This window comes from Manacus candei, unplaced genomic scaffold (genome assembly GCF_025592945.1).
Source record: "Manacus candei isolate 608988 ecotype Guabito, Panama unplaced genomic scaffold, ASM2559294v1 h1tg000020l, whole genome shotgun sequence".
NCBI lineage: Eukaryota > Metazoa > Chordata > Aves > Passeriformes > Pipridae > Manacus > Manacus candei.
This window is the reverse complement of record NW_026138068.1, coordinates 288,339-315,679: the sequence shown is the minus strand read 5'-3', so window position 1 is coordinate 315,679 and position 27,341 is coordinate 288,339. Positions and strand designations below refer to the sequence as shown.

General features: G+C 44.3%; 1 protein-coding gene and 1 long non-coding RNA gene across 6 annotated transcripts in view; one reads left to right on the top strand and one right to left on the bottom strand.

The window, feature by feature from the left end:
* Nucleotides 1-7,339: 7,339 nt before the first annotated feature.
* Nucleotides 7,340-11,209, bottom strand: LOC127470364 (uncharacterized). Its single transcript, XR_007904273.1, has 3 exons — nucleotides 10,919-11,209; nucleotides 8,757-8,834; nucleotides 7,340-8,653 (listed from the first exon to the last, which is right to left on the bottom strand). It is a non-coding gene; the product is annotated as an uncharacterized LOC127470364 (long non-coding RNA).
* Nucleotides 11,210-11,570: 361 nt separating this feature from the next.
* Nucleotides 11,571-27,341, top strand: part of CLTCL1 (clathrin heavy chain like 1) — a 35,211-nt gene continuing 19,440 nt past the window's right edge. For 2 of the 5 annotated variants that reach the window (XR_007904271.1, XM_051785788.1), the window contains exons 1-6: nucleotides 11,571-11,979; nucleotides 19,976-20,183; nucleotides 24,252-24,520; nucleotides 24,784-24,945; nucleotides 25,802-25,915; nucleotides 27,099-27,272. Coding sequence is in view for 4 of the 5 variants with exons in the window: in XM_051785788.1 (XP_051641748.1) it covers nucleotides 11,938-11,979; nucleotides 19,976-20,183; nucleotides 24,252-24,520; nucleotides 24,784-24,945; nucleotides 25,802-25,915; nucleotides 27,099-27,272 (969 nt within the window). In the remaining variant the exon portion in view is untranslated. The remainder of the gene's footprint in view (nucleotides 11,980-19,975; nucleotides 20,184-24,251; nucleotides 24,521-24,783; nucleotides 24,946-25,801; nucleotides 25,916-27,098; nucleotides 27,273-27,341) is intronic. The other 3 variants (XM_051785787.1, XM_051785785.1, XM_051785786.1) reach the window with 2 other exon arrangements.

Here is a 27,341-nt window from a genome sequence, read left to right as displayed (position 1 = left end):
GGAGGCAGTTCTGTAATTTTCATTTTGGTTTGGTAGGAGGGTTTGTTTCCTTCCCAATAAATTTATTACATATTCCCGAAAGGGGAAAATATGAAGAACAACTCCATTGGGGCCAGAGCTGAAGGCTTGGGAAGGCTCAGCTGAAAGCAAGCAGGGAGGTGCCCCCAGAATAAACAGGCTGCCAAATCAGGAAGATCCCTGAATGCCAGGCAGGGTTTTCTAAATACAGTGACTGTGGAGCCCTGCCTCCACTATAACATCTAGCTGGACTGTGACTGCTGTTGGTGAGGCAGAACCTTCTAGAAAAGGGATATTTTGTGGAAAACAATGGGCCTCCTTGGCATCTTCATTCTCAGTGACCCTCCTTTCCCCTCCACATTACCTGTCAGTCTGCTCTCTGTTAATGTGCCAGGGGGGAGCTCTGCCCACGGGTCAAGGCTCTGAAGAGCTGCTGGATTTCTGTCACTTGGAAGAAGCAGCCTTTGCCCAGCCCTGTGTGTCTCAGCCTGCCAGGGTCAGTGGGGGCAGCAGGGGTGGGAATGTGCCACCAGGGCCATGCAGGCATTAACCCTGCAGTGTGGGAAGAAAACAGTACAGTTTGGGATGTGTATGTCAAGTGCTGGCAGCCCTGCAATAGGAGCCACTGCCCAAAAGAGTTTTATCATTTCGGATCAAACATGTAAGGGCAGTTGGGAAGAATTACACAGTTTAGTTATCTTCCTTCAGTTTTACTCCACTGCTTTTCTTCAGGACACTCTCATCAGTGTATTCATTTCTCCAGTTCTGACTGAGTTCAAGTTATGTAGGTACTAAAATCTGACCTGTTTGCCCTAGATTTGAGCCCCGGATTTCTCTGAGAATTTCTGTGCAACCCCAGTGTTTGTTTGCATGCAATGTTTGTTGACTAGATGGTGCTGTGTGGATGCCTTTGAAGAAAAATTCCTCTGGGAATATTGCCTCGTGTGAAGCAACTGCAAAGGCTGGTGGTGCAGTCTGCTCTTGGCTTCCAGTAAGGTCCACGGTAATGCACTAGGGCAGGTCTTGATAGTCTTAACTTTATTGCCCTATTTTCAGCATTGCCTTGTGCCTGCATTGGCCAATCTGTTTACATCTGTGCCCACTGAGCCTCTTGGAGAATGATACAGGATGTTCCTTCCCTCTTTGAGTGAAGTCTAGGCAGAGAGGCAGCCAAGAAATCCGGCAGTTCGATATAAATAGGTTACAAAATTGTCACGTAAGAAAGCAAAGGTTAAAACCTGATTGCATCCACCTGCCCACAGAGAAAGCTTTGCAAGGGAAGGACAATGTCAGCCTCTATTTTTCCTCCTGGAATAATGCATGCAGGATGACCAGGACTGAATGCCCAGGAGTTGTTACTTGTAATCTGATTTTTGTGAAAAGCCAAGAAGTGTTAAAAGGCAGGATTTTGCTGGAGACTGAGATAATTCCAGATTCAAAGTTCTGCAGCCTTCTTCTGCAGCCTTCTGCCCTGGAAATATTTAGGCTGCAAACAGCACTGCAGAGGAGACCTGTGAGTCATTTTATCTGCTTCATTGTGCATTGTTGTGTTCTAGGCTGGTGACATTTCTGGCATTTATTTTTGTTCCCAAAGCTGCAGTAATACAGCGTGGAGAGGAACCAGCAGTGTTTGTGGATGCCTGTGGGATCCTCCCCACGTGTGGTCAGGGTGCAAGGCAGGCACAGTCAGTGAGGATGCAGAGCCCATTCTGCTGTGGCCAGGCTGTCACTGTCACCTCCCAGCTCCCCTCCACGTGCCCCCCGTGCAGGTGTGACCGAGACAGGTAGAACACATTGATCAGTACATCCTGTCCTGTGATACAGAGGGATGTTCTCTCCTAAATGACATAGCTGCAATAATTCCCTGATAGCTTAATTTTTGTTGGTATGTGTTTAGCAAGATCTAATGACCTAAAACTGAACTGCAACATTAAGCAAAATGCAAGTGAGAAAACAAGATTGTGAGGGGCCTCTTACCGAGGCACCAACCTTGTTAAGCCAAAGAAAAATGCTGGTGTGTCACAAACTGGCATCTGTGACACAGCAGAAGCAGCCTTGTTCTCCAGACATAAAAATGGCCTTCTGGATACAGAAGTGCTTTAGCAGGTCTGGTTTGTCGCTCTCCTAATTAGGTGGAAGAGTCTTCCAAGTTGAGCAAAAATATCACAGGGGACCTTTGTGCTGAATTACAGCAGAAAATACTAAACAAAGATCCCTCTGCATTTTATGCACACACCTCCTCTTAATGCTCACTTGTGTCAATCAGAGGAATATCCTCCCATACCAGCACTGTTTCCAGAGGTCCATATAATTGTTTAGTCCTACTCATCTATCTGACCTTTCATCACTGACTTTTCAAAGTTTTTAATTTCCTTAGCCGTACCCCTCAGAAATTTCCCATGCCATCCAAGCAATACATTCATTATTGAAACTTGTGTGATTTAATAATTTCCTGGCACTATAATTCCAAAACATGTGGGAGGAAATATGGAGAAGGATTTTTCCATCTCCAGGTGTTTATTTTACTGCCTGAATCCTTGCTCTTGACCCTTCTGAGTGGCTTTTTGTTGAACTGCATTTCAACTGCTCATCTAAGAAAGACCTTCATCCTTGCAGCTGAGGGTGGAGGTGTGGAAGCTCATTCTTAGAAGTCTGATGTGCCTGCTCTAGCATTTCTAGCTTTGAATTTCTGGAGCTGTTTTCTTTTCCACAATCTCCATAAGCTAAACAAACGCTTTTTTCAATTGCCTGCTTTACTAATCAGTGTTTGAGATGCAATATTGAGGCCTTTACTGCCCACTCAGCCAACATGCAGCATGCTGGGTTTACCATGGCAGCCTGCCAGGAACCTGAGGGCTTCACCTGTGCCCAGGAGAGGTAAGACAAAGAGCACAACCAAAGCAGCTCCTCTGTGGGACACAGCAGCACATTGCTGCTTCCATGGTGTCACTGGACACCAGCAGCTACTGGCAATGACTGAGCAGTGGGGTCTGGGTGCATTAGAAGGCAAGAAGCTGGAGCCTTAATTCAGGAAGGTACTTATTTACGAAATAAGTGCATATTTATGTTGAGCACTACATTAAAACCATTAAGCTCCCTTATATATTTGCACTTGGGCACATGTAGATGTATTGCTGAGTCAGCCTGGCTGTGTTAATGACCTCAGCAGATCTCCAGGGAATGTCTCTGCTTTTCCAGGTGTCTCAAGTGTCAGGGTTATGAAGCCAATTCCTGTAAGAACAATTTTCACTTGGTATTTGAGAGAATCATTAATTCTGACTTACTCTGCCTTGCAGTGGTGCTAAATAATGGCATTTGAAAACATTTGAAGAGTCATTTGTTAAGCCTCTACAACCCTGTTGTGTACCTGCTCAAAAGTACATAAAATTAACCGTCAGGAAAAGGAAAAGAACCTCTGACGTGTCTCGGCTGCTCTGTTGTTCAATTGCTCAGTCATCTCTGGGCCACACAGTAGAACAGAATGTAGATTTATTTTAGCTCTCATCAACTGCTTTGCTGTTTTAGTACCTCTGCCTGGAGTACGGAGTGCCTGGAAGATTGCCAGGAAAGGGAAGTCTGTGTGTGAGCAGCCGGGAGGGATAATACGTAAATCTGGGGAAAGAGGCAATTAAAGGCAGTGCTGAGATAGAATGAAAAATAGGCAATATTGAGCCTCATCAGAAATAGCAACATAAACAGCCACTTACTGTACAGTGGAGGGAACTTTGCTGTAAATAACTGCATTTTACAGAAAACAGATGGATTATGAAATCTGTGAGCAGAGTTACAGAAAGCAGTTTGGTCCATGTTGATGTCTGGCAGGTCCTCCTGGCACAAGGGGACAAAAGGTGGCTTCTCCCTGCTGTTGTATTTACAGAATCCAGAGGGAGCTCCAGAATTGGATTGCACACGAGCCAAACAGAGCTGAAAATAATTCTGCATGTCATCTGTAACTATGAATGGAGATGACAGAGGAAGTGCTATCTGAGATCAGCAGTGTAATAAATGGTATTGTTGCTTTGTAACCCAGCAGCTGAGGAGGTGACACACCAGTGAACACATCTGACTATCCAGAGGAACCATGCCTGTAGCTTACCAGGATCTTGGTATCACCAGCAAATCCAACTGCATCATCTTTGACACGAGTGGGTGGACTGGGAAGGGACAGACCATTCCAAAATGTTTAACTTTATGTTACAAATGAGGATGGATTCCAACTGTGTTTTAATCCTATGGCCTGTATTTGATCATTCTTGTTTTGGAATAATTGATCAAAAAGCTCAACAGTTTCCTGTATTCTACCACTTTTTCAGCTATTTTGCTGGCTTTGTGAATGAGTACAATCAGACACAGCCCAGACACAGCAAATCAAGCTCCTGTTTGCAGACACAAACTTGGCAATATGCATTAACCCAACATAGTTCTTGCATCAGGCAACACATCATGTGCTGTCTCGGTCACATTCTGGGCTACAAGAGAAATATGTGGATGTTTAGGGATCTTTTGGAGGGCTCATGAAAGTGTTTATTTCTTAACACTAAACTTGTTTCTTTCCATTCTTTAGTTCTCCTCTTCCAGCATAACCAAAGAAACAAAAGAAGAGCTGCTTATTATTAACATGTTTCAGTCTTCATGAATGGATAGAAACATGGAAAGATGACTCACTTCTGATGTGCTGGAGCTGGAGCCTCACTCCATCCAGAATTTTAAGCACTAGACTCTGGTTGAGTTGGAGCAAATGACTTGTAGAGAGCTAAGATGGAAGAGGGAAAATTCCAGCACTGGGGCTAGAACTCACCCCTTAAGATGCAGTATGGCTTGGTGCAGAAAGGAGACAATTAAAAGCTTCTGTATAATAACCTCCATATATTCTTTTTGAAATTAGTACTTTATTAGATCACATTTTTCCACGATGGGAACCAAAAATCCTCAAAGCAACATGACGACAAAATGCTAAATAAATGGTTTAACTAGCACTTTGTATGCTTCCCCTTTCATTTTTGTGTTTGCTAAGGATACTCTACATATCTGGAACAGCACAGTTTGCCAAAAAATTGGTGTAATTTTTTTACATTTCAGGGCACCCCTCGGGCCTTTAGAAAAGTAGAAAGTACCAAATATTCTTTAAACTGGGGAAGATCTGTCTAAAGAGATAGGATTGTAAATTCCCTCTGGTGCTTGTTAAGGCCTCTGCACGGGAGGTTTTCTCCCTTTATTCAACACCCTTCACCTAAGTAGCATCACTTAGACTGAAAGCTCTGGCATAAAGGGGCATGGCTGTCTTCATCTTGTGTCATCTAAATTCATTCTAGTGACAGGGTAGCAAAGTGTTTATGGATTGCTTCTGCCAGCACTTAGTAGGAATTTTTTTTAAGGTACCTTAGTCACTTCATTATGAGGACTTTGAGCATGTAAGCCTGTGCTTGCCTACATTTTATTCTAGCTCAGCCATCTTGCTTGTGTTGTCAAAAATCTAAAGGGCAGCAAACGTGTGATTGTTAAACCTTTTTGGGAAACATCTTTGTGTTGTGTTTGCGTCTTGAAAAATCTAGTTAAGACTGAAGTTCAAGAAAAGCCAGTCTGTTACATTCAGGTTGTGTATGTCATTAAGAACCAAGAAATGCAGAGAACGTCCATTAAACCTGTTCCACAAACAGTTCAAGACAGAGAAAGCCAAGAGTGAATACGAAAATTAGGGTCACTTTTATCTTCAGCTTCCTGAAATCCTACAAGCTGATAATAAAAAAACAGGGCCTTTGTGTTACATAGAACAGCATTACATGGTCTAAGAAAAACCTGGTTTTGAAGGGGAGAACATAGTTCAGGAAATAATGGTGTTTTCAGGACAGCATTTCTGAACCTATCTTTAAAGTTAATGCAGACAAAGGTACAGATTCATACAAAAGCAGGAATTTGGGAATAAAGGAATGGAACAAAAATATTTCATGAACAATAAAACTAATTCAAGAAGGTGCAGACCTTGGTCAAAGACTTTTTTTTCCCCCCACAGTTTGCACTGACTTCATAGATTTTCCAGTAAGGGCTGAACTCCCACTTCAGCCATTCCTTCTAAATAAAAGTCTCTCCACTCTCTGGCTGCCTATTTTCATGAAAGTTGCTGGAATCCAGTTTCTTTGAGCTTATTCCTCTCCATCACACATGGCTGAATTTGGCCACTGGTCTCAAAACTTACTGTGGTGGGGAAAAGGAAGCAAGGCAAACAAGAACAGTCATAAAGAGTTGTTTCCTTCTGGAGATGGGGGTATTCATAGCTTATGAGTTTAGAGAGTGCTTCTTGCCAGGATTAAGAGAAGGGGAAATATATTTTAAATGCCCTATAGAAAATAAAAAGTCTGTTTACAATCTGCATAGTTTACCACTATACTCGAAAATGTAACAGGGTTTCTGCTTTTCTTGGCTTCATTCTCTTTCCTGGATAATGTAATAATGTTAAGAAAATGAACACTGAGGTTTTCCCTGTCAAGGGTCCATTTCAAAGGAAATAGCTAAAAGGCCCTAACAGTCAATATATTCAGCATTTCCCAAATCACCCTGCTAATCTGCAATTGGCACATTCAGCCTTGCTGTAGGACAGAGGTGACAACCAGCAGACCCCTCCAGGTCCTTCCCAGCCCTTTCTCGTGCCCTATTTGCACACACTGACTAGTTATGCTCCTGAGTGGTGTTCAACCATTCGCACCATCTAGGCTAAGATTTTACTTGGTCTGTTTAGAAGCGTAGCTTGGTTCCTGTCATTCCAGACCTGGTGAAATCAGTGAGAGATCCACCCTGGATTTATATCAGCTCCCTCATCCCTTGCCACTGGTTGTGTTTTCAAAGAACACATTCACCCTCTCTCCGCTTGATGAATGAGCTGCCAGAGGAAACACCCAGGAGGAATTCAGCTCCTCCAAGGGTTGTTGTAGCACACAGCCCTGATCCATCTGTCAGGATTCTGAAGGCACACGTTGACTCCCGTGCCCTTTATCCAGCTTTGCGTCACTCGCCAGTAGATCTCTGTTTTTACAAGGCTGGTTGGAGGAGCTGCAATTTCAGCTGAGAAACTGCCATGTAAGGGATTCAGCACCTGTGCTGCAAAGCCTGGAGAACACCAGTGTCCAGGGAAGGAGCAAACAGCTCTAGGAATGCACAGAGCATCGATGTCTGTGTACTGCTCGTGGACAGAAATGGCTCCTTCCAATGGAAATGCTTCTGGGAGGCAAGACAGGCATATTGTTTGCAAGCTACAAGGAAATTATGTCTCACCATGGCATTCTCTGAGACCTCCAGCCTGCACTGCTACTGCCTCTAGACACTTCTGTTCATTTTGACATTAAATGCCATCAGAATCTGCTGATGGAGATGATGGGGATTATAATCTCCAGCAGAGCTTTCATGTTCAGGGACTACAGGGTGGGGCTTTGCATACTGAACTAAATTCATAAAGTGACCTTTATCAAGAACACGTCAGGAGTTAAATGCCTTTAAATTCTAAGCATGTGCAATGCCATTCTTCTTTCAAAGAATGAACTAGAGGGAATTTAAACATTAAACAATTACATATTAAACAACTCTGCAACAGAATCTTTGCATTTCAAATAATTTCTTAAAAAACATTGCCATTTTTACCAGCTGGGTCTCAGGAGCTTGCAGTGACTTACACAAACCACAGAACAAACTCATCCAGAGCCTCAGAGTGCTTTGTATGACCCAGAGTTATGCATTCAGTAAGAACAGATGGAAAAGAAGAATTGAATTCCAGGAGAAAAGAGCATTATTTGAATGGAACTTTGCACTAAAATGGAGAATGACTGCAGGACATGCACAAGGAGTCAGCTCTGGATGGGAGACGGTGAGAGGAGACAGTTCTTGACTCAGCAGTGAGGAGCCTGTTGGAAGGAGAGAAGAGACAGAGGGGAGGAAAGGGGAGGGCTCCACGTCTCCAGGAGACAAGCTGGAAAGAAGTCCAAGGAGCGAGGGTGTGGTTTGAAAAACAAGGAGTACAATTTCAAACTGGATTCTGAGGCAAACAGTCAGTGAGGGCCTCGAGATCCATGAAATACCAGTTTTCTCCAGGAGAGACCAAATGTGGGAACTTTAGGAGCTGTTGTGACGCTCTGACGTTGCTGCCCCACAACATCTCGGTGTGACAGCTGATCCAGCTTTCCCGAGGTTTGCATTTATCTGGTAAGCAAAACATTGACACTCCGACGAGCTGGGAACAGATGTGGATCCACATCCTGCCGTCAGTGCTGTGCCACAGGCAGCAGCTCTCCAGCAGTTTCAACCACCAGGCACGGGGAGGACGAGCGAGTCCAAGATGCAGACTCTCCACCCCTTGGAGCTGCACGTGATCCCACTTGGGCAGGTCTGCAGTGGACACTCTCTAACACAGGGCAGAAGATGTGCCAGTGCCATTTGACTTTTTTTGGATCAAAACAGCAAAGTAGCCAAAAGTTTGCAAAATGAACACTCGTGCAGTTAAGTGGTGACTTGAACAGATGTTGAGCAATAACTTCCTTGGATGATTCTGTGGGAAGAAGACTAGAAACATGCACAATACATACATTTTTCCATGTAAATAACAGCCTCTCCAAGACAAAAATGCAGCTCTTCTCAGGGCTGTTTTCAAACACTGAAAAAAAAAAAAAAAGCATCAGGCTGCCATCCATAGGATGAGCCAGAAAACCAAATATTTGGATGAGAACAACCTCTGAAATAAATAGAGAAACATTTACCAGGAGCTTTTCCATTTGCTTTGTTAAAGGATTTCTAGGGCTTACGCTCTTCTCAGCTGCTGGATGCTGTGGCTCTGCCTTGTATAAGGGAGCAGGAGAGTAGCAGTCACTAATCAGAGGGGCACTAACACAACAAACCATTAGAGACCCTTTACATTGCCTTTTAATAGACTATAGACTGTAGGAGAAATACCTTAAATAAGGCCAGTAGTGCCTTCCCATTGAGAGATCCCAAACTAAATATAGAAAGCAAGGTTAAAATAGTCAGTTAAAACATCCATGCACACAGCTGACTGTGCAGAGGGCAGTTCCTTTTGCAGCGGAAGCTCAGCAGGCTGCAAAGTGCACAAAAGATGGCAAAACACTTTTCCCATTTTTTTTTTGTGATTTGTGCCACAGTGTCCAGCACTTTCACAGAGCTTGCAAAGAATGTAACCCTTGGGATCAGCAAAGCTGGGTCTTATAAAGGACAGATATTTAGACACAGAGAGGTGTAAAGAAGGTACAGATGAGAAAGACATCAGCAGGCAGAAGTGTGGCACAGCACTCTTACATAAAGGCAGATGCTTTTTTTATGATGGATATTGTGGGATGTTGTAATTAGGATTTGGCCAGCTGGGATTGGGCATGAAGGATTATATTATTAAAACTGGAGTGAAGAAATATAACAGACCTTTAATTTTAATTATACTTTAAAAGAGACTCGATTTCCTTGCCAGTGATCTCTCTAGTTCACATCAGCAGTTTGGTGCCAGACTACTAAGAGGGATTGCACACAATACACAGTGACTTTTGTGCATTTGTAATTCTTAATGATAAAAATAAATCTCAGGGACAAATCTGTTGCTTCTTTCTTTTGTCACAGTTCTCTTTAAAACAAAAATGATATAAAAATGTATATAGTATAACTATGTACATTACTTAAGAGGTCTTACTTTATTTGTGAAATAAATGATGAAAGTCTGTGCCTTGTTTTTCTTTAAGACATAGTTAGCTATAAACTAAAGAGCAAAAATAGGAGGTCTGGATATAAATAATTAGCATCCATAAAGTGACTGTAAGGGAGGACAGCTGACAGAAGAAAACACAGAACAAACTCACTACACCAACATGGGCTGGTGACAGATGATGTCCTGACATCCCACTGCCGGTCTGTCTCTGCAGCACTGCTGACTTGCCCTCATTTGGAAACTCATAACCCACCTTAATTAAAATACTAACAAACCTGCAGGGCAGATGCTACTCAAACCCCTTTTGACCATGTAAAGAAAAGCTGTCTCCACTTCAGCTCCAGTTTTTGCTTTGTTCTTTTGAGAGACCAGACCTTGGTACTTAACCCCAGTCAGGAGTCTTCTGGGGACAGCTACAGATCCCAGATTTCCTCAGGGATGGGGCTTTAGCAGCACCTCATCCCAGCCACCTGTTCAATGGGCTGTTCAGGGTTTCCTCTGTCCAGATGTAGACCTTCGTGTCTCCCAAATATGGCAAAGGGGTCCCTGTGGCTGCAGCCTGTGACTGTGCATGCCAGTAGAACCCAAGGTGTCTCAGCAGAGCCATGCCTATGATTCCTTTGGAAACCTAACCCAGTTTTGGCAATTCCCCTCTCCATGTATTAAAAATGAATGAGGTGAAGTTAAAATAATGAGGTTTTAAATTGTAATATATTTGAAACTGTTTTAATCTGCCTTCTGGTTTTGAGTCTTCAGGGGTCCCTTGTTCAGCTTTGCTTCACAACTCAGTACATAAGAAACTAATCTATAAAAAATTAAATTAGAGATTCTCCCGTAATCCCGTGTTTCCCAGAGCTGAGCTCTCTGGGAGAATGTGAACAACACAATACTCTGGATAAAAGTGCTGGAGCTAGCAACACTGCAGCAATTTCCATCTCAAAGGATTACTGTAATTTAGGAGAAATATAATAGCTTTAACATTACCTTCACCTCCCTCATCTGATGCTAATGGGCTGGCTAGGAGTGAGGGTGAAAGAAAAAGGTGTTGATGTACCTCTTGCATGTTGAACCCTTCACTTCTTGGTTATTCAATAACTTCCACTTCACAGTGTCAACTCTTGGGGGAAGGAGCCCTATTCCTATTTAGAAATCGCACGGGGCAAAACAGCGGGATGGTTTTCCAAACATGTGGTCATAAAACCCCTCACGTACCTCCGGGCACGGCTGCAGGCAGCAAAGCCTACATGGCGCTAGGGCAAGTCAAGGTGGGCCAAGGGCAGCTGTTCCGCCGGCCCCCAGCGCTGGCCGAGCCTCCTGAGGGTCCCGGGGGCTCCCGAGGAGGAGAAGGAGAGCCACGCTCTGGCACTGCCGGCCATGACGGCAGGTGCCGGGCAGATGGCTGCCGTTCCCCAGTGCCCACCAAGGGCCACCGCCGGGGGGGCAGCGCCTGGGCGTCCCCTGCCTCCCTCCTCACCCCGGCGGGAGCCCGGGGCGCTGAGGGCAGGGACCATCGCCCCGGCACCGCCAAGCTGCTCTGGGGAAGCCCCGGGGTTGGTGTGAGGGTGGGTCGAGGACAGCCCCGGGGGTCGGTGTGAGGGGAGCCCGGGGCAGCGCCGGGGGTCCGTGTGAGGAGAGCCCGGGGCAGCGCCGGGGTCGGTGTGAGGGTGGGTCGGGGGCAGCCTCGGGTCGGAGTGAGGGGGGGTCGGGGGCAGCCTCGGGGTCGGTGTGAGGGGAGCCCGGGGCAGCGCCGGAGGGAGCCGGGGAGGGGTCCGGGTCACGTGAGCGCGTGTGGCAGCAGCGGAAGGATACCTGCACTTTAGCAACCCCTCCCGCCCCTCTCTGTTGGCCGTAGCCGGAGCGGGGACCCCCCTCTCCTGGGAGCGCCGTCCCCAGCCCATCCCCTCAGTGGGAGTGCAGGGACAGCGGGGCAGAGGAAGAGCGGGGGGTTGAGGGCGGGCGAGGGGCGGTGGCGATGGGCGGGGGAAAGAAGCGCGGCGGGGAGGGACTATTTGAGGAGACCCTGGCAGGCTGGCGAGGTGCGGAGTGATTCCGGCGGCGAGTGAGCGGCCCCGCGCTAAGGCCGAGGAGGGCGGCGGGCGCGCCGAGCGCCATCCCAGCGAGGGCTCCGCGCCTGCGCCGCTCCCGCAGCCGTGAGGGGAGCACCGGCCCCCGCTCCGCTGCATAGCCCGCCCCTGTCCCGCGCCCCTGCCCCGGGCAGCTCGCCCCCAGTCATGGCCCAGATACTGCCCATTCGCTTCCAGGAGCATTTCCAGGTGAGCGCGGCGGGGCGGCGGCGGAGGCGAGGGGAAGGGGCTCCCCCTCCTCTGCCTCACCCCGTCCCTCACGGGGTGGGGGGGAGCCGCGGCCTAGGCGGGCTGGGGGCGCGCTGAGGGGCTGGGAGAGGGGGCCAGGCCGCGGGGGGAACCCCCTCCGTCCCCTGGGACCCCCTCCGTGCCTTCTTTCCCTCCCTGCGGAGCGCGGCCGCCGTCCCGCTGGGCGCCGCGGGAAGGCGCGCGGGGCCGAGCCCGCCCCCGGTGCGGGCTCTGAGCTGCCTCGTCTGTCTGTCCGTCCGTCCGCCCGTCCATCCCTCCATCTGTCGCCGGGGCTGCCTCTCCGCGCCGTGCGGAGCGGCCGCGATTTGTGCAGAGTCACTCGCCGCCTGAGGGACCTCCCGCTCCGGGGAGGGGGAGGCGCCGCGCCGGGGCCGCGCCGCTCGCCCCGGGGACCGCGGGCGCTCCCGCCCTGGCTCGGGGGGACGCCGCAGTCTTGCAGAGGGATCGCGGTTTTTCTGCTTTACCGTCAGGATCGCGGAGGTTCCGGGGAACCTCTTTCTGTGCAGCTCGAGCTGCGAGGAAATCGGTGAGATGAGGTGCAAGAAAGCATTTGGACTTGGAAGCTGCACAGCTTCTGTCCCTTCTTCCAAACATAACAATATTTAAAAAAAATCCTCCCCCAGAATAACATGGTTGTCTTAATAGCCTGTTAAAACTGTAATGCCAGCGTTGGAAGGGATCCATGACTAATGGATGCAGCACAGACAAACCGGTTTATCTGTTTCCTTGTGACCCGGTGGTGAGGGAGGGTTGTAAATGGAGTGAGAGAAGAGCGGTCTCTGAACATGCAGTTTGAGGCAGGAATTAAAGGAATTTGCTAAATGAATGAGAGAACAGGAAGTGGACTTGGCAAGTCATCCTTCTGTCGCTGTACCGCCCCTTTCTGTCAAATCAGGCATCCATTTCAAAATACAAACGGGGCATCATCCCTCAGTGAGGACTTGGTGCCTCTTCAGGCATTTCAGCCTGGGAAATGGTTATGGCCACTTCCAGCTCCCTTTGGGAAGTGGTTTTTGCTTAACTGGAAGAACTGTCCTGGTGACCCTAGAAGGAGCTCTGGCCTGAAAAACAGTAATTAGAGCTAGTGAATTCCAGAAATATCTAATCTCTGCGCCCAAGGGAGCAGACACACCTGTGTCCTGAGTTTTCATGGGTTAGGAGAGTTTACCAGGGTGAAAAATTCTGTTGTCACTCCACCCCCTCCCTGCCTGTGTCCACTATAGCAGTGATTGTAATAATCTCTAATAGGTTCCTAAGAGCTGCAGTACAGTTTTCTAAGTAAGAAACTTGGGGTCAAAGTGTTTCTGATGTCAGACTCTCCTTAGAGAGAAGCCTATAGTTCTTACAGTTTAAAACTAGCAAACATAACCAATCCTGCTGATTGTGTTTGGTCTATACAACAATGATGAGAGGACATCACGCTTAATATGCAGGAGGTGTACTGGGCTGCTTTGCATGTCAAATGACTGTTTCTGTGATTACTGGTGGTGTGTGTCTTGCAACACTGCCAATATCAGCATTGTGGGACCTCAGTTTTGGGTGAGGGGCTCCCCACCTGCTTCTCGAGGGATCTGTGCTGAAGTCATATTCTATTTTTTGCTACCACCTGCTTTTGCTCTCAAATAATTTGATCTTGTTTAAAGGGCTCAATCTGTGCTTGAGTGACTTTTCCCCAGCGTGAAAGCAGTGTGGAAGAGCAGGGAAAACCTTGGGATGCCCACTGTTAACATGTAGGACCCAATTTCATCAGCATTCACTCTCTGCTGCTTCTCCCCCCGAGGCTGAGTGCAGGAGCTCTGAAGCAATACTGAAGTTGGGATCAGGAGTAGCTGGCAGTAGGAATGCAGTCAGCCTCCTCAGTGCTGCTTCTGCAGTTGTCCCTACATGGTGGGATAAATAGGGAGGGAAAATGGAAGGAATGTAAGAACTTGGAGTGTTTGATCTGGCTGGATATCTGCAGTACAGTTTTATCAGCTCTAACTTAATGTTATGTGTTGTAAACATCTAGAGTCATGAATAAATTATATGTGCTCCTTATTATTGACTGGTAGGGAACTTGTGGAAACGTGAGGCCTTCCCTTCCTAATTCTATGCTGTCACCCATATTTAGCTTAATCTCTTCCCCCCCTCCCCACTACTTCCAAGCAATTGGCTTGACTACAGATAAATTATCATATTTAGTATTAGCATAGCAAATGTACTATGCTGCTTTATGATAAATCAAAAAAAGTTACAGTTCCTTGTAACTGTGCTGTTTTCAGTGATCCTGAGTTGAATCTTTCTGTAGCTTAAGTCAATCTGTGTACTGTTTGTACCTCTAACCTTTTTAATTAATTAATATGGCTTTAAGTGATTAGAAGATTGGTTAGTGATATAATTAATTCCAAATTCAGCCTGTTGCTGATGAAATGTGATTTCCCTCAAGTTCAGAGTTTTCCCGAGGTAGCTGTATGTACTTTACTAAAAGAAGAACTGAACCATGCAGTGCTCTCCAGAGAAGCTAAACATAAGTTGCAGTGCTAAATACTGAACTCTTCTCTCCCACTCTCTCTTGCTGGAAGTGGATAAATGGTAGTGTGAAGTGAAACAGAGATCTTGGTCCATGTAGAATTGGAGGAGTGCTGGGGATCAGCAGACTGTTTACATTCCTTGTGCAGCTCATTTTGCCTTGTGTTGATCATCCTTCTGACTGAACAGTAGCTCCAAGGCTGTGCAGGAGGAGTGACTGCCAGTCACAGAGCACGTAAATTTGGAGTTGTTGCAGCTTGTATGCTCAAGTCCCCTGTGAGCTGAAGGTTGGAGAATAGTGGCGGTGAAAAAAAGATACCCAGGTCTTGTTGGGGTAGAAGAAACTCGAGTCTGTTTAGCTCCATTTAATACAATTGAACAGTAGTTTCTGGAGGTGAACTCTCACTATGAGTCTTCACAAATTAATAAAATACTTGCACCTTGCTCATTCTTCCCCCCAAGGATATTGAAGTTAAGTCCCATAGCACTGGAGGGGAATAAGGCAAGGCCTTAGTTTTTCTTGTCTGGTGGCTGCCCAGCTGCAGCAGCCCAGACTATGCCAATCTCCACTACAGTGAATTACTAGCACACACTACTTAAACTAATGTGATTTAATCAGGTTCTTAACTCCAGTGCTTCTGTTGGAGCAGTGAATTATAAATTATTTACCAGATTGAACTCTTGTGAGGGGATTGTAATTTACAGTGGAAGTGCTGTAAAAGACCAAATATGCTGGGATATAGGCAGGAAGCAATGCTACTGGAATTCAGTGTACAAAGTGTTCCTGATCTAAAATTAAAACTTTTCCTTTACTTAGTCATTGGTTTTCTCTTTAAAGCTTCTCTTTGTGCCCTGAGCTTTTTACAGTTCTTACTAGTAAAAATCTCTGCTTGTCTGCAGAGAAGACTGTTGTTTGTGCAGTCTCAGGTTCCAAGGCTGGGGCCTTCATCCCTTAGATGGAGAGACATAGTTCCACTTTCTGTTCATTAACTGATCCAGCCTCTTGAGCACAGCCAGCTACTGTGAAAAAACTTGTGTGCATGACATGCTCTCCATACATAAGTGTTGTGCATTTTGGTGCAGCACTGAGAGGCTGAAGCATTCTGGTTTTAAACATAAAGGATGTAGATTTACTTCTGTCATTTTCAAGGCAAAACTGGTTTCTATTTGGATACTCTGGCTTGTCTTATTGAGAATTACTTTCTGTTGTGAAATGGGCAGGACAGAACTGAATGGCTTTTATGAATTTGCTTTGGCTAGACATGTGGACTTAAGAAGCACTCAGGATATTTGCAAGCTGTGACTCTTTAGACTTGTATTGAAAAGGTAGGGCTGACTATTCTGACTTGATTTAGCTGTTTAGTGATGAAGAGACCATATTTGCTCACTGGATTCAAAAGTGCCTCACACATGGTAGGGAGACTCATTCACAGACATACAGGAACAGATTTTTGTGTAGAGAGTAACAGGCATTTAAGATGAAAACCTAATCCAGCTGCAGCTAAAACCTCTGAGCTGGTGGTCTTGCATGTTTTGGGTCTTCCATATTTCCTTGGTGTCCCTCACCTGTGAAGGTGGGAACTATATCAGGAGATGAGGTGAGCAGGGATGCCCAACAATTATATGCACATCCTTATTGGGGATGATTGTAAATTTATATGGTCACATGAGGAAGAGTTATGGGGAACTGTTAGTGCACTCTTGGTTTGTTTTATGTTTAAAAGGATACGTGCTTACAGAGCTTTTAGCAGGCAGTTTTTACTGGGATATGTATAGCCTCTGTCCAAGCCCTACTCTTTTTAATGGCCTTAAACAACAGTTGATCACCTCTAACAAGCATTTCTGCTAGAGCTGTGTGGCATAAAGCTGAAATGGGATATTTACTGAACTCCAGAGAGACATTAAATTCATAAAGTTCTTCTGACTCCTGCATTTAACTAATCGTAGATCCTAATTATTGGAGTGTCAGTATTAGACAGTATGTTAGGCTTAAGGAGTCCCATTAGACAAATGGACTTTGTTTGTAGGCTTTGTATTAGTATCTGAGTTGGTCTGTACTGGCTTAGTCTGGAATTCTTGTGTAAAAAAAGCCCATTTTGACTCCATTTCTTAGCAAATGGTACAATGCTGGTAAAAAAGAACAGGGAAAGACTAAATATCAGATTAATAATTGTATTTCATCCTACAAATGTTTGTATCTTCATTCATGCTGAGAATCAAGCAGTACATCTCAGGTTCATCTTCACCTTGTCAGTAAGTTGTCAGTACCTGTAAGATGCTTAAAAATAAGTTTGGTATCTAAGCCAGCCTGCAATAGTACCAGATATCTGTGAAGCAAAGGTCTTTGTTATCTGGTTTGTTCAGCCTGATGGTGAAGCTGGTTCTGTGCTGTGTGTGTAGATAATGGGTGTTAGGGCAGGAAGGGGCAGGAGATGCATCAGGCTGGTACTGGTAGAGCAGAATGTTCCTCTTTCCTCTCCAGGGAGGCTCACTGTAACCTACCTGGGGTGCTTGGTGGGGCTTAATTGTAGTACCCAAAAGTAAAGTGTGGGGGAAATCACGGAAATGACGGTAAAGGGAATCATGGAATTGTAGTCAATGTCTCCGGAATCACTTTGTAATATTGAATCTTTCTTTTCAGAAGAAAGCACACTTAGTTGGAGAGAGAAGGCCTCACCTGAGGCCTTTTAAGATACACAGTGAAGTGCTTGCTGCCTGCTGTAATAAAGTTTAATTAATTTCGTGCTTGAGGAAGGGGAGAAGGTGCTTTAGAACAGCCTAGTCCAAATCATCTCGGCAGGGTTGTCCAATCCAGGATGGAAATGATGCTGGCTGATGTCCCTTTATTTGGTGGTAGAGGAATTCTGCCTCTTACACTGCCTCACTTACTATCTCACAAGGATACTTGCCACTCCCCTGATGGCAGGAACAGTCTTCAGTGTTTTCAGATTGCTACACTGTGAAGTGTTGTCATCATTCCCTGAAGCTTGCAGCATTCCCATGACCATCCTTTAGGAAGTACTGACATCTTACCTTTAAAAGATGTGATGGACTTCCCTAATAATACAGGTGGCAGTGATTATCATGCAGAATTCAGCACTGCATTTTCTGAAAGTTTTGCTAGATTTTATAATAGTTAAAATGGGAAATTGATGCAAAATCTTATTTAGTGAAGATACCCAAAATGTTATTCTTCAACATGGACCAAAGTTTGGAGTGAATAATCGTGAGCTTAAAGCTGAACTTCAAGTAGGAAGTGCCTCAAGGTTCTCACTATGCAAAGCAGGTGGCCAGGGGCTGTCTCTTGAAGAGTAGGTCAGACTGTAGCACACTAATTGAGAAGAGACCTGGAGGAAGCTTCAGTGCTTTGGAAATACATCTGGATTTGGATCAATTAAGTTAGGAACTTGGCTGTGCTGCTGTTAAATCTCTTGACTGTTCTAGTGATGCTTAACTGGTCTCTTAGAATGGGCTGTGCTCTACTGGCAGATGGACTCAGATCGTGCTCAGCATTAAAGTGCTCAAGTGTCTACTGTGAACATGTGATTTGTCACAATGTGTGGTCAGTGTCTGATTTAGAGCACGAGAGCAAGAACAGTGGAATTAAGAGCCCGTCATTTATTCCTCTGTTGTTCAAGGTCACAGAAGTTGATGGAGCTACAACTTGCATGTTTATTGGGTACTAAAATGTTCTGTGTTACACATGAAAGGTACAGGAGTTGTCTTGGTATGATAACTTCTTTCCTTACTGATACACAAGGCTGTAATAGCCACCTGCCCAGTGGACCTGTTTTCAAAACTCCAGGTGCAAGCACGTTCTGAGGACCTTGTGCCTAAACACTGATTCTCTTTTGGAATGAATGGCACCTGCTGAAGTTTAGTAGCGTGTATTGAAGTGTTTGCCTCTGAAGGGAGGTGTAGCTGGATGGCTCTCAATTCTGCTGAGAGACACCTGCAGGAAGGAGTAAAGGTCCTTTTCCGCCTGCGTACCCTGGGCTCGTGTTGCCTTACTGAGACCTGAGTGTTGAGATCTGCAGTTACTGAGCTGAGTGGCTCTTCATTAGTCAGCTCAACAGAAAACAAACAATTCCTGAGGCGTTCTTGGGCACGGTCCTGAACGCACCACATTGGAGGTATCTGTTACATACCCAATTTACAATTTAAGTGAGTAGCTTTACAGAAGCTGTAACAAACCATGATCAGCCAGTTCAAACCCATGAAAACAGTGTTTGTGATGCCATCACAGGAATTCTTGCCTGAGGGATTTATAGTCTATTGTAGGAAGGTCCTGGTGCTGTGTATCAAAGGAGTCTAATGACTCAGTGATGCTGGTGGTAGGCTCTGTCCTGTCTCCTTGAGGGCAGTAGTTTTTCATTTGCAGTGCACTGAAAAGCAGTGTAGGTTAATCCCTTGAGAGGCTTCAGTGAAGCTGATACAGTTCCTGTGCTTGAAAAGCATCGCTCTGGGGCATAAAGCAGGTGCTCAGGCTTGTCAGAGTTACTGTTATATAAAATGTGGGTTGCAGGCATACCAAGCTGGGCTGTGCTGCACAGGTAAACCTGATTTACTGCAGACCAATGGAACAGTGGTGCTGCCACCTCCTCCTGTTAGCCTGAGATTGAGAGTGAATGGAAACAAAGTGTAACACAAAAGGATGAAAATGAGAAATAGCCAACTTCTAGGGCAGTCTATTCAGCAGCACAAAATGACTTCAAGTTACATTAGGAGTAGTAACTGCTTTGTTCCTACCGTTGTGTGGTTGAGCACAAGTTATGTTTTGAGAGTTGGGCATAAGGCTGGAGGGGGCCTGCATTGCAATCCCAACCTTTGTGTTGAACCAAATGGCATGACCTTTTGGGCAAGGAGAGGTGGAATGGCTGATTATTTTAACACATCCTCCTTAGCTTTTACTGGTAAAAATAAGATTCTAAGAAGATGAAAAGATCCACTTGTAAAAATAGGCCATTTGAGACCTGCTATGTAGACTTCATTCCATAATGTTGCTAGGAATGGGTTGCATGAGGGTAATTGATTCTTTCTGTATGACCCACTGATGCTGAATGTTGTAGTTCTACCACTTAAGTTTTGAATATTGAATTTACCAACCTTGTTAAAACTGCAATACTGATGCTACTCCTAATGTCTATCACATTACTAGAACCAGGTTAAGCTTAAGTTAAATCTCCTTTTAGTTTGCATCAATAACACAACTTTGGAATGTGTTTAGGACCTGAATACTGACAGCTGTGTAGTTCTTTATCTGTGGAACAAAGTGAATCAGAAGATAAGTCATAGTTCAATAATATACACTCTGGTCAGAGAAATTTGTCAGTCTTGCATTTCCTTCTGGAGGAGATTTAGACATAGAGGCTTGAGTTAGACCTTCGACATGGGAAGGATAATAAAGCACTCTCTTTTGTCTCTTTAGCTCCAAAATTTGGGTATTAACCCAGCAAACATTGGATTCAGCACCCTCACAATGGAATCTGACAAGTTCATCTGCATCAGGGAGAAGGTGGGAGAGCAGGCCCAGGTGGTGATAATTGACATGAGCGATCCCACAACACCCATCAGGCGCCCAATTTCTGCAGAAAGTGCCATCATGAATCCAGCCTCCAAAGTGATAGCACTGAAAGGTGAGTAACCCCTGGGCACTGCAGTATGGAAACTGCTGTTTAGCTGCATTACTGCTTATGAATGCTCTTCAGCTTTATGTATATTATCTAAGAAGAATGTATATGAGGATAAGAATTCTTGCCTGAACTTGCATGCTGTATTTTTGGCAGTAGATCTTTCAGTAATCTTTGGATGATTTGCCTCCAAGTGGGTGTGAGATGCTTGGACCTGGCACTGCAGCCTCCTATCCTCGCTGAGGACCAGGTCAGCATCTGGTATGCTTTCCCTTTAAACAGGTATTGTAAACTTAATGGACACTTATATAGATGTAAAGCCACTCTTATTTTCTGTACTGTCCTGGCCCTTTCTTGTAGTTCTGTAGGGCTTACTAGATAGCAACAAAAATGTCATAAGGATGGCCAGAAGTTGTGAAAGTCTGAATGTACAAGCATGTTAAGTTTGACAGTGATGAGGTCTTGGAGCTAAAAGACCTCTGCTTACCAGTACCTGTGGTGTTGTTACTACCTTTAGGTTGCAGTCTGAGCTCAAGTAATTTTTAATTCATCTCTGGTTCTTTTCTCAAATGACCAACATCTGGTATTTAATCTCAATAACTATTACTGACTATGTACTTTTCTTCCTGCATCTTATCTAAACAGATGGTGAGTGAACTTTGTCCTGACATTTTGTGTTTGGTAGTTCAGAATGGTCTAATCTCATAAAAAGTACTGAACTTTGAGGTGGCCATTTGACAGTTCACTTCATAGCCAGGTGGGGGAATCCGAATCCTCAACTGGTGTTACAGTGACAATGTTCTCCATTGGCTCCTTTCCCACCATTTGGCTGCTTTGACTATTGACTGTACCGAGTGAAGGAAGAGTGTGCTTTCAGTGTCTGTGTTTGTGGGTGTGTGTGATGGAAGTACAGTTGATAGACAAAATGAAGTTGCAATATTTTTATGAGAGACCTCTGCTAGCATGTCCTGTGTGCTATTCATTTTTGCCTAAGTGTGTTTTTTATTGTGAAAAAATCATGGTGAAATTGCTTAGGGGTTCAAGAAGTAACTGTTCTTCAGAACTGGCACAAAACCTGTAACTTCTTGTCTTGGATCTCAGGCTTATAGTGACATCAGGTGAAAACTAAAGTGTGAATGTTTAACTTCAGCTGAATCAGTGATTTAGCTGAGGTAGTTACACACCTTGCAAAGGACTGCCTTACCCAGGGTATGGGCAAAGGTAACAATGAAAATAAGTTCAGATCTGTTAAGAGTTCACTGTCCTTAATCTTGGACCCCTTTAATCAGACTGTATTGGCAAGGAAAGTGCCTTCTCCACACTAGCAGAGCTTCATCTTCCTCTTAAAAGGAAACTATATAATCTGTGTTTAAAACTAACATACTAATGAACTAACATATTAAATGAATTATCGTGAGGTTCAAATAATATAGCTTTATTCTTGCCAAAGAATTCAAATAATATAGCTTTATTCTTGCTCAAAAGGAGTATTGTTCTGTCCATTCAGAGTGAATAAATCTGTCCTCTGAACAGATAAGGTTGAGTTAATGATGAGATACAAAGTTATGTTGTCAAGTGTTGCAAACTTAATGATCTCTGCTGTAAATAGTCTAATGATCAGAGGGTTGGGTAGAAGAGAGGATTAATAGAGCTACCTAATCAGTATGTTACCCATGATAATATAAAGACATGGTTTAAGTCAGTCTGTCACTCCAGACTTTTCCCTGCTGATTGAGTGAGGTTTCAGTGGTCAAAATGGTTGCATATTGTGACTCAGTGTGCCATGATTGGGAGTTGCTCATAATCCCAGGATTATTGAGCAATAAACGTACAAACCCACCCTCAGGAAAAGAAATGAAATGGTTTTTGATTTAAACTGAAATACAGTATGCACAATTTCATTTCTGGATTGCATGTGGCATTCTCCCGGTGTACCAAGATTTATGCATTGTCCTTGTGTTCATGATTCTCTTGCTTTGCTCTGTACTGAGAGTACTCAGCAGTTGGTGTAAGTGGAGAATGCAGCTCTTGGGGGTGCTTCCATTCTTTGTGGAATGGAGAAACTTCATGCTCCAGTGAACTGAAATGTAAATTCTTGTGCTAGTGTTCAGAAAACAAATCTCCTTACTTGACTACACCTGTACAGTCTAAGTAGACTCATCAGTTTGGTAGCTTCATCAGAAAAACTTATGTAAGAGTGTGGCTTTTTGTCTTGGATCTTGGCCTAATAAAGTGTTCAAGTAGACTTGAGACTCAAATGCACACTTGCTCTCACTATGACTCTGTAGCAGGTCCTGCTCTCTTTGAATCCAAATAACGGATCTTTTCTGTAGTTTAATTACAGTTTAGGCTTGTGAAGTTCAAATTTATGTTGCCACACTTAGGGAATTGTATACCTATGGCTCCTGCAGCCCCCAGCATCCAGAGCTAAACTGCTTAATGAAGCTTTTAAAGCCATTTCCAACTGTAACACAGCAGTCAAATTAAGTCTAGAAAACGGACAAACACAAGCTTTTATCTCCCTTCAGTAACTTGTTGGTTTCTTTTATGTTCTTAAAACTAGGAAGGACATCCTGCTTCCTTTTCAGGAAGACTGTCCTTAAGAGCAGTGTCTGTAAGCCCATGCTGGTATTGGTCTTTAGATGGTGACCAGAGCCCTTCCAGAACTGCTTCTGCATGTGAGGCTGCACAATGTGGGAGTTCAAAATCCATCCCTCAATAGCACCAGGACACTGCTGGATAAATTGTTGTCCAGTACAGTAAATATGCTGTTTCCAGCTATTAATTCGCAGGCCTGGGCTTATTGCATCTGTCTAATACAGTAACTGCATGTGCAGAGGGAGGTGTTGATGAACAGGCTGCTTTTGGTCCCAGGAGGTTAGCAAGCTATCCTGGGAATTAGCTGATCAGGTTGATAGTTCTTTCTTTATGCAGTTAAACCAGGCAGCAAATGCTGCATGTGGTAGCTCTGAGGTGTTGTGTTGTCTCTTGGCACTGCATTAAACTAATATGATCAATTCACTGTATAAATTATGCTAAAATTTATAGAGCAGTTGGAGATAAATATTAGCTTGGGATTAGTATATCTTGACAATGATTCCTCCATGGCCAGCAGCCTTTATCTATCAATGAACATCTCCCAGTTTGGCAGTCACAAGTGTGATAGAAATAATGGCATTACAAGCCAATACTCTGTCAGTCTGAGTGGGTGTCTTGTGAACAGAAAACAATATTCCTGGAGCTGAGTTCTCTCATCTGTAGTGAAATAAAACATTGCTTTGACTTCCTGAAAGGAATAGATTCCCTTATTCTTTATAGGTTGGTCCAGTTAACACTGGTTTTAAGCCTACACTTACTAGGGTAGGGCTTCTGGTAGTTAAAAGAAATATTAAAATCAAGCCTAAACTCACAGTATAGTTTCCAAAATCATGAAGGAGTAATCTTAACTGGAACTAAAGCTCCAAACCTTTCTATAGTCTTTCTGAACTTTTGACTGTCCTCTTCAGTAGGCACTTGTTGTACAGAGCCTGTCCATCTAGTTCACTGTGCAGTTCATCCAACAGAGGAATGAAATGGGAGCTGTGATCTTTTGGCTATCTCGAGCTGTTCTAATCTCATGCTCTTGGACTTAGTGCAGCTCATCTACAGCAGCTACTAAATGGACACAAACTGGAGCCATTCTCTGTAATGAGTGACATCTGCTAGACACCTGTAACTTGGCATACCAGTGCTGCCACCTAAACAAGAGTTAACACAAGCTCTGTAGCTTAGACTGTCTTTTAACTACAGCTTATAGTTAATTGTCTCCGCTTGTCAGTTGTTGGAATGTCTGTGTAAGTGTCTGTAAGAAGGATTTGTTTTGTTTTCAAGATAGTAGAGGTGTTGGGGGTGGAGAGGGGATTCTGTTTAAGAGTCAAGTATCAAAGGAGACTCAGATGTGACAGGACACTAACCCTGTCTGTAACACCACTGGTGTTTAACCCAGTGGGTTAAACTGGGTGCTTGTAAATAGGCAGACTAGGATGGCCATTGTGGTGATTGATCTATGATGTTCTTGGATTTTTATCATACTAGCTGGGAAAACACTTCAGATCTTTAACATTGAGATGAAAAGTAAAATGAAAGCCCACACAATGGCAGAAGAAGTGATCTTCTGGAAGTGGATATCTGTGAATACAGTTGCCTTGGTGACAGAGACAGCAGTCTACCACTGGAGCATGGAGGGAGAATCACAACCCCAGAAGATGTTTGACAGACATGCCAGTCTTGCAGGCTGCCAAATCATCAATTACAGAACAGATGAACACCAAAAATGGCTGCTGCTGATAGGAATTTCAGCACAGGTAGGTTCCCTGGAAACGACTTGTTATGAAGACAGTTGGGAGAGCCCACTTTACTTTTTGGCTGCTACAGTTTCTGAACTTTGACTTCTATAGATCAAAAATTCAAAAATATCTTTTGTGTGAGAATAACCTGACTTTCAATGCATTTCAACTGTTGGAGGAGGGGATGAGAGACATTTGCTGCTTTTCAGTTTACCGTCCCTAAGGTCTTGCTACAAACATTTGAAATCTTATCTGTACAAGCTGACCTTTCTTTTTTCTAGCAAAATCGTGTGGTTGGTGCAATGCAGCTGTACTCGGTTGATAGAAAAGTCTCCCAACCTATAGAAGGCCACGCAGCAGCTTTTGCAGAATTCAAAATAGAGGGAAATGCCAAACCTTCTACCCTCTTCTGTTTTGCTGTGAGGAGTCCTGCTGGAGGAAAGGTAAAGCCTGCAGCTGTGTTCCTGTTGTGCTGTAGCAGAACTCTGTGGTAACAGGACTTCAGTGCTCACACATTCAGTGTGTGCTCTCTGAACAACAAGAGAACCACGTGTGCAGCATATTTGGTCAGCATCAAAATGCTTTCTTTCAATAGCATAAAAACTGCAAAAAGTAGAGTTCCTTGGGTGAGACTTAAGCCTAAGAACAAATGTAGATGCAATGAGAACTGAGCCCAGGGTGCTAAAACATCAATTTATGTCCATGTGGAGTTTTTTGTGTGTATGAAGTAGTCATTTAAGCAGTCATATGTCTTGAATTCAGTACAAGAAGAGACTATGGGTAGGTTGTTTGCATCAAACTAAATGTGGAATTCAGTAGCAGTTGAATATACTACAACTGCTGAGCAGTCTATAAAGAGGTCAGGTAACATCAAAATAAATGTCTTGGCCTTTCGAGCCTTGTCATGCAAAACTGATGAATTGACAAGTTGGAGTGTGCTGGTCTTGGCTGGGATAGGGTTAACTTTCTTCTTAACCCCATACCAGCCACTTTGAAAAAAGTTAACTCCAGCTAAAACCAGCACACTGACTCAAAACATCTTGAACAGGATGTCTTGAATAGGAATAGTCTCTTTTCATAGAAAATGTGATTGTTTAGGTTTTTTTAAAAAAATCTTTTCCCAGTTTTTAATTTATCAAATTCCAGAAAACTTATCACTCTGAATATGTGGAGCACAGCTCCCCAGACTGTGTTGGCCAAATGTGGCAGATGACTTCAGTAGCACATCAGAGGAGAGGAACTTCTTTCATGTGGCTGTACTTGCAGGCAATCTTGTGACATGAACTCTTTTCTTCCTAGCTACACATAATTGAAGTAGGTCAGCCAGCTACTGGAAATCAGCCATTTGTTAAGAAAGCTGTTGATGTGTTTTTCCCACCTGAGGCACAAACAGACTTTCCTGTGGCAATGCAGGTAAATACATGACCCCCCCAAAAATATAGCCTGGCAAGCAGCTGCCATCTGTATGTAAAGAATGCTTTTTACTAACACTTTGCTGTCAATTCTTCCTAGTTCTGGGAGGGGTGTTAATAGGTTTGTGAGAGGTAGCCTTGGACGTTAAAACAGTAACTTGTATGTGTATATATATATAGTCTGTTCATGTATTTGTCTAGATGTCAACTTCAGGTAGTATTTAAAAATAATAAAACAAAGGAAAAGCCCGAACAAAATTTCTACTGAAAAACCCCAAACCATGAAAGCAACAAAAGAGACCCAAAAAACCCCTCAACAGTGTCTTCAGGTATTGAGCTTCCTACTAACGTTCAGAGTTTTAGCTAAGAATATTAGCACACCTCCTGCTGTAGCTGCATGGAAAAGGCAATTTGGGACATTAGTGGGAGGTTCTTCAGGAAAGAACATAGCTGGTTGCTTTCACAGACCAAACTTCACTTAGAATGTCTGTGGTTCTAGAAATTGTGTAATAAAAGCAGACTGTCTCAGAGCATGCAATTGCTGAGGAGTCTTAATAGACCAACTTCATAAATGGCCCAAGAGATGGCTTAAACAAGGGTAAACAAAGCAAACTGTGTGCGTGGCAGGATTCATGTGGCTCTGTACTTCAGCTTGAGGCTTAATCGACAGAACATCCAGAGACTTGTTCCAAAGGGAAGGTACTTCCTTGTCTGAAGACCGTTTTGGCCTGAAAGCCTCCCCTGTTTCAGTGACTCAACAGGTAAACTGGAGTACTCAGTAGATGAGTTTGGCTCAGGTTCTGCTGGTGCTTTGGGTAGGCTTTGTTGGAAGCGAGTGGGTTCATCTCATTAGTATTTCTGAAGAGAAACTTGTACTGACATATCTAGACTAGAATGCTAATTATGCCCAAACTTCCTTCCTCAGCCCAGCTCATTAGGATGAGGAGTATGTCCTTTGCTGCAGATGAATTTTAATTTCCCTTCAACCTCTCCATTCACTGGAGCTATGCCTGCAAATGGCCAGCAAAGCTTTTGAATCTGTAAGAAGCAGCCTGAAGCTATATTTGTTCTTAGTGTCACTACAAAGGCATGTCACTGCAGTACTTTCCTGTGACTAGGCTATAGGCAGCTGTCTTAGCTGTTACAGTACTGGTTTTGACTAATAAAACCCCATCTTTTGGCAGATTGGAATCAAGCATGGTGTTATCTATCTGATCACCAAGTATGGGTATATCCACATGTACGACTTGGAGTCTGGAGTGTGCATCTACATGAACCGTATTAGCGCTGACACCATCTTTGTCACGGCTCCTCATGAACCTACCTCAGGCATTATCGGGGTGAACAAAAAAGGACAGGTAACAAATCCATCATTCTCTTTCTGAGCCTTCTGAAGCTCAGGTGGAATGTAACAAACCTAATTAGTG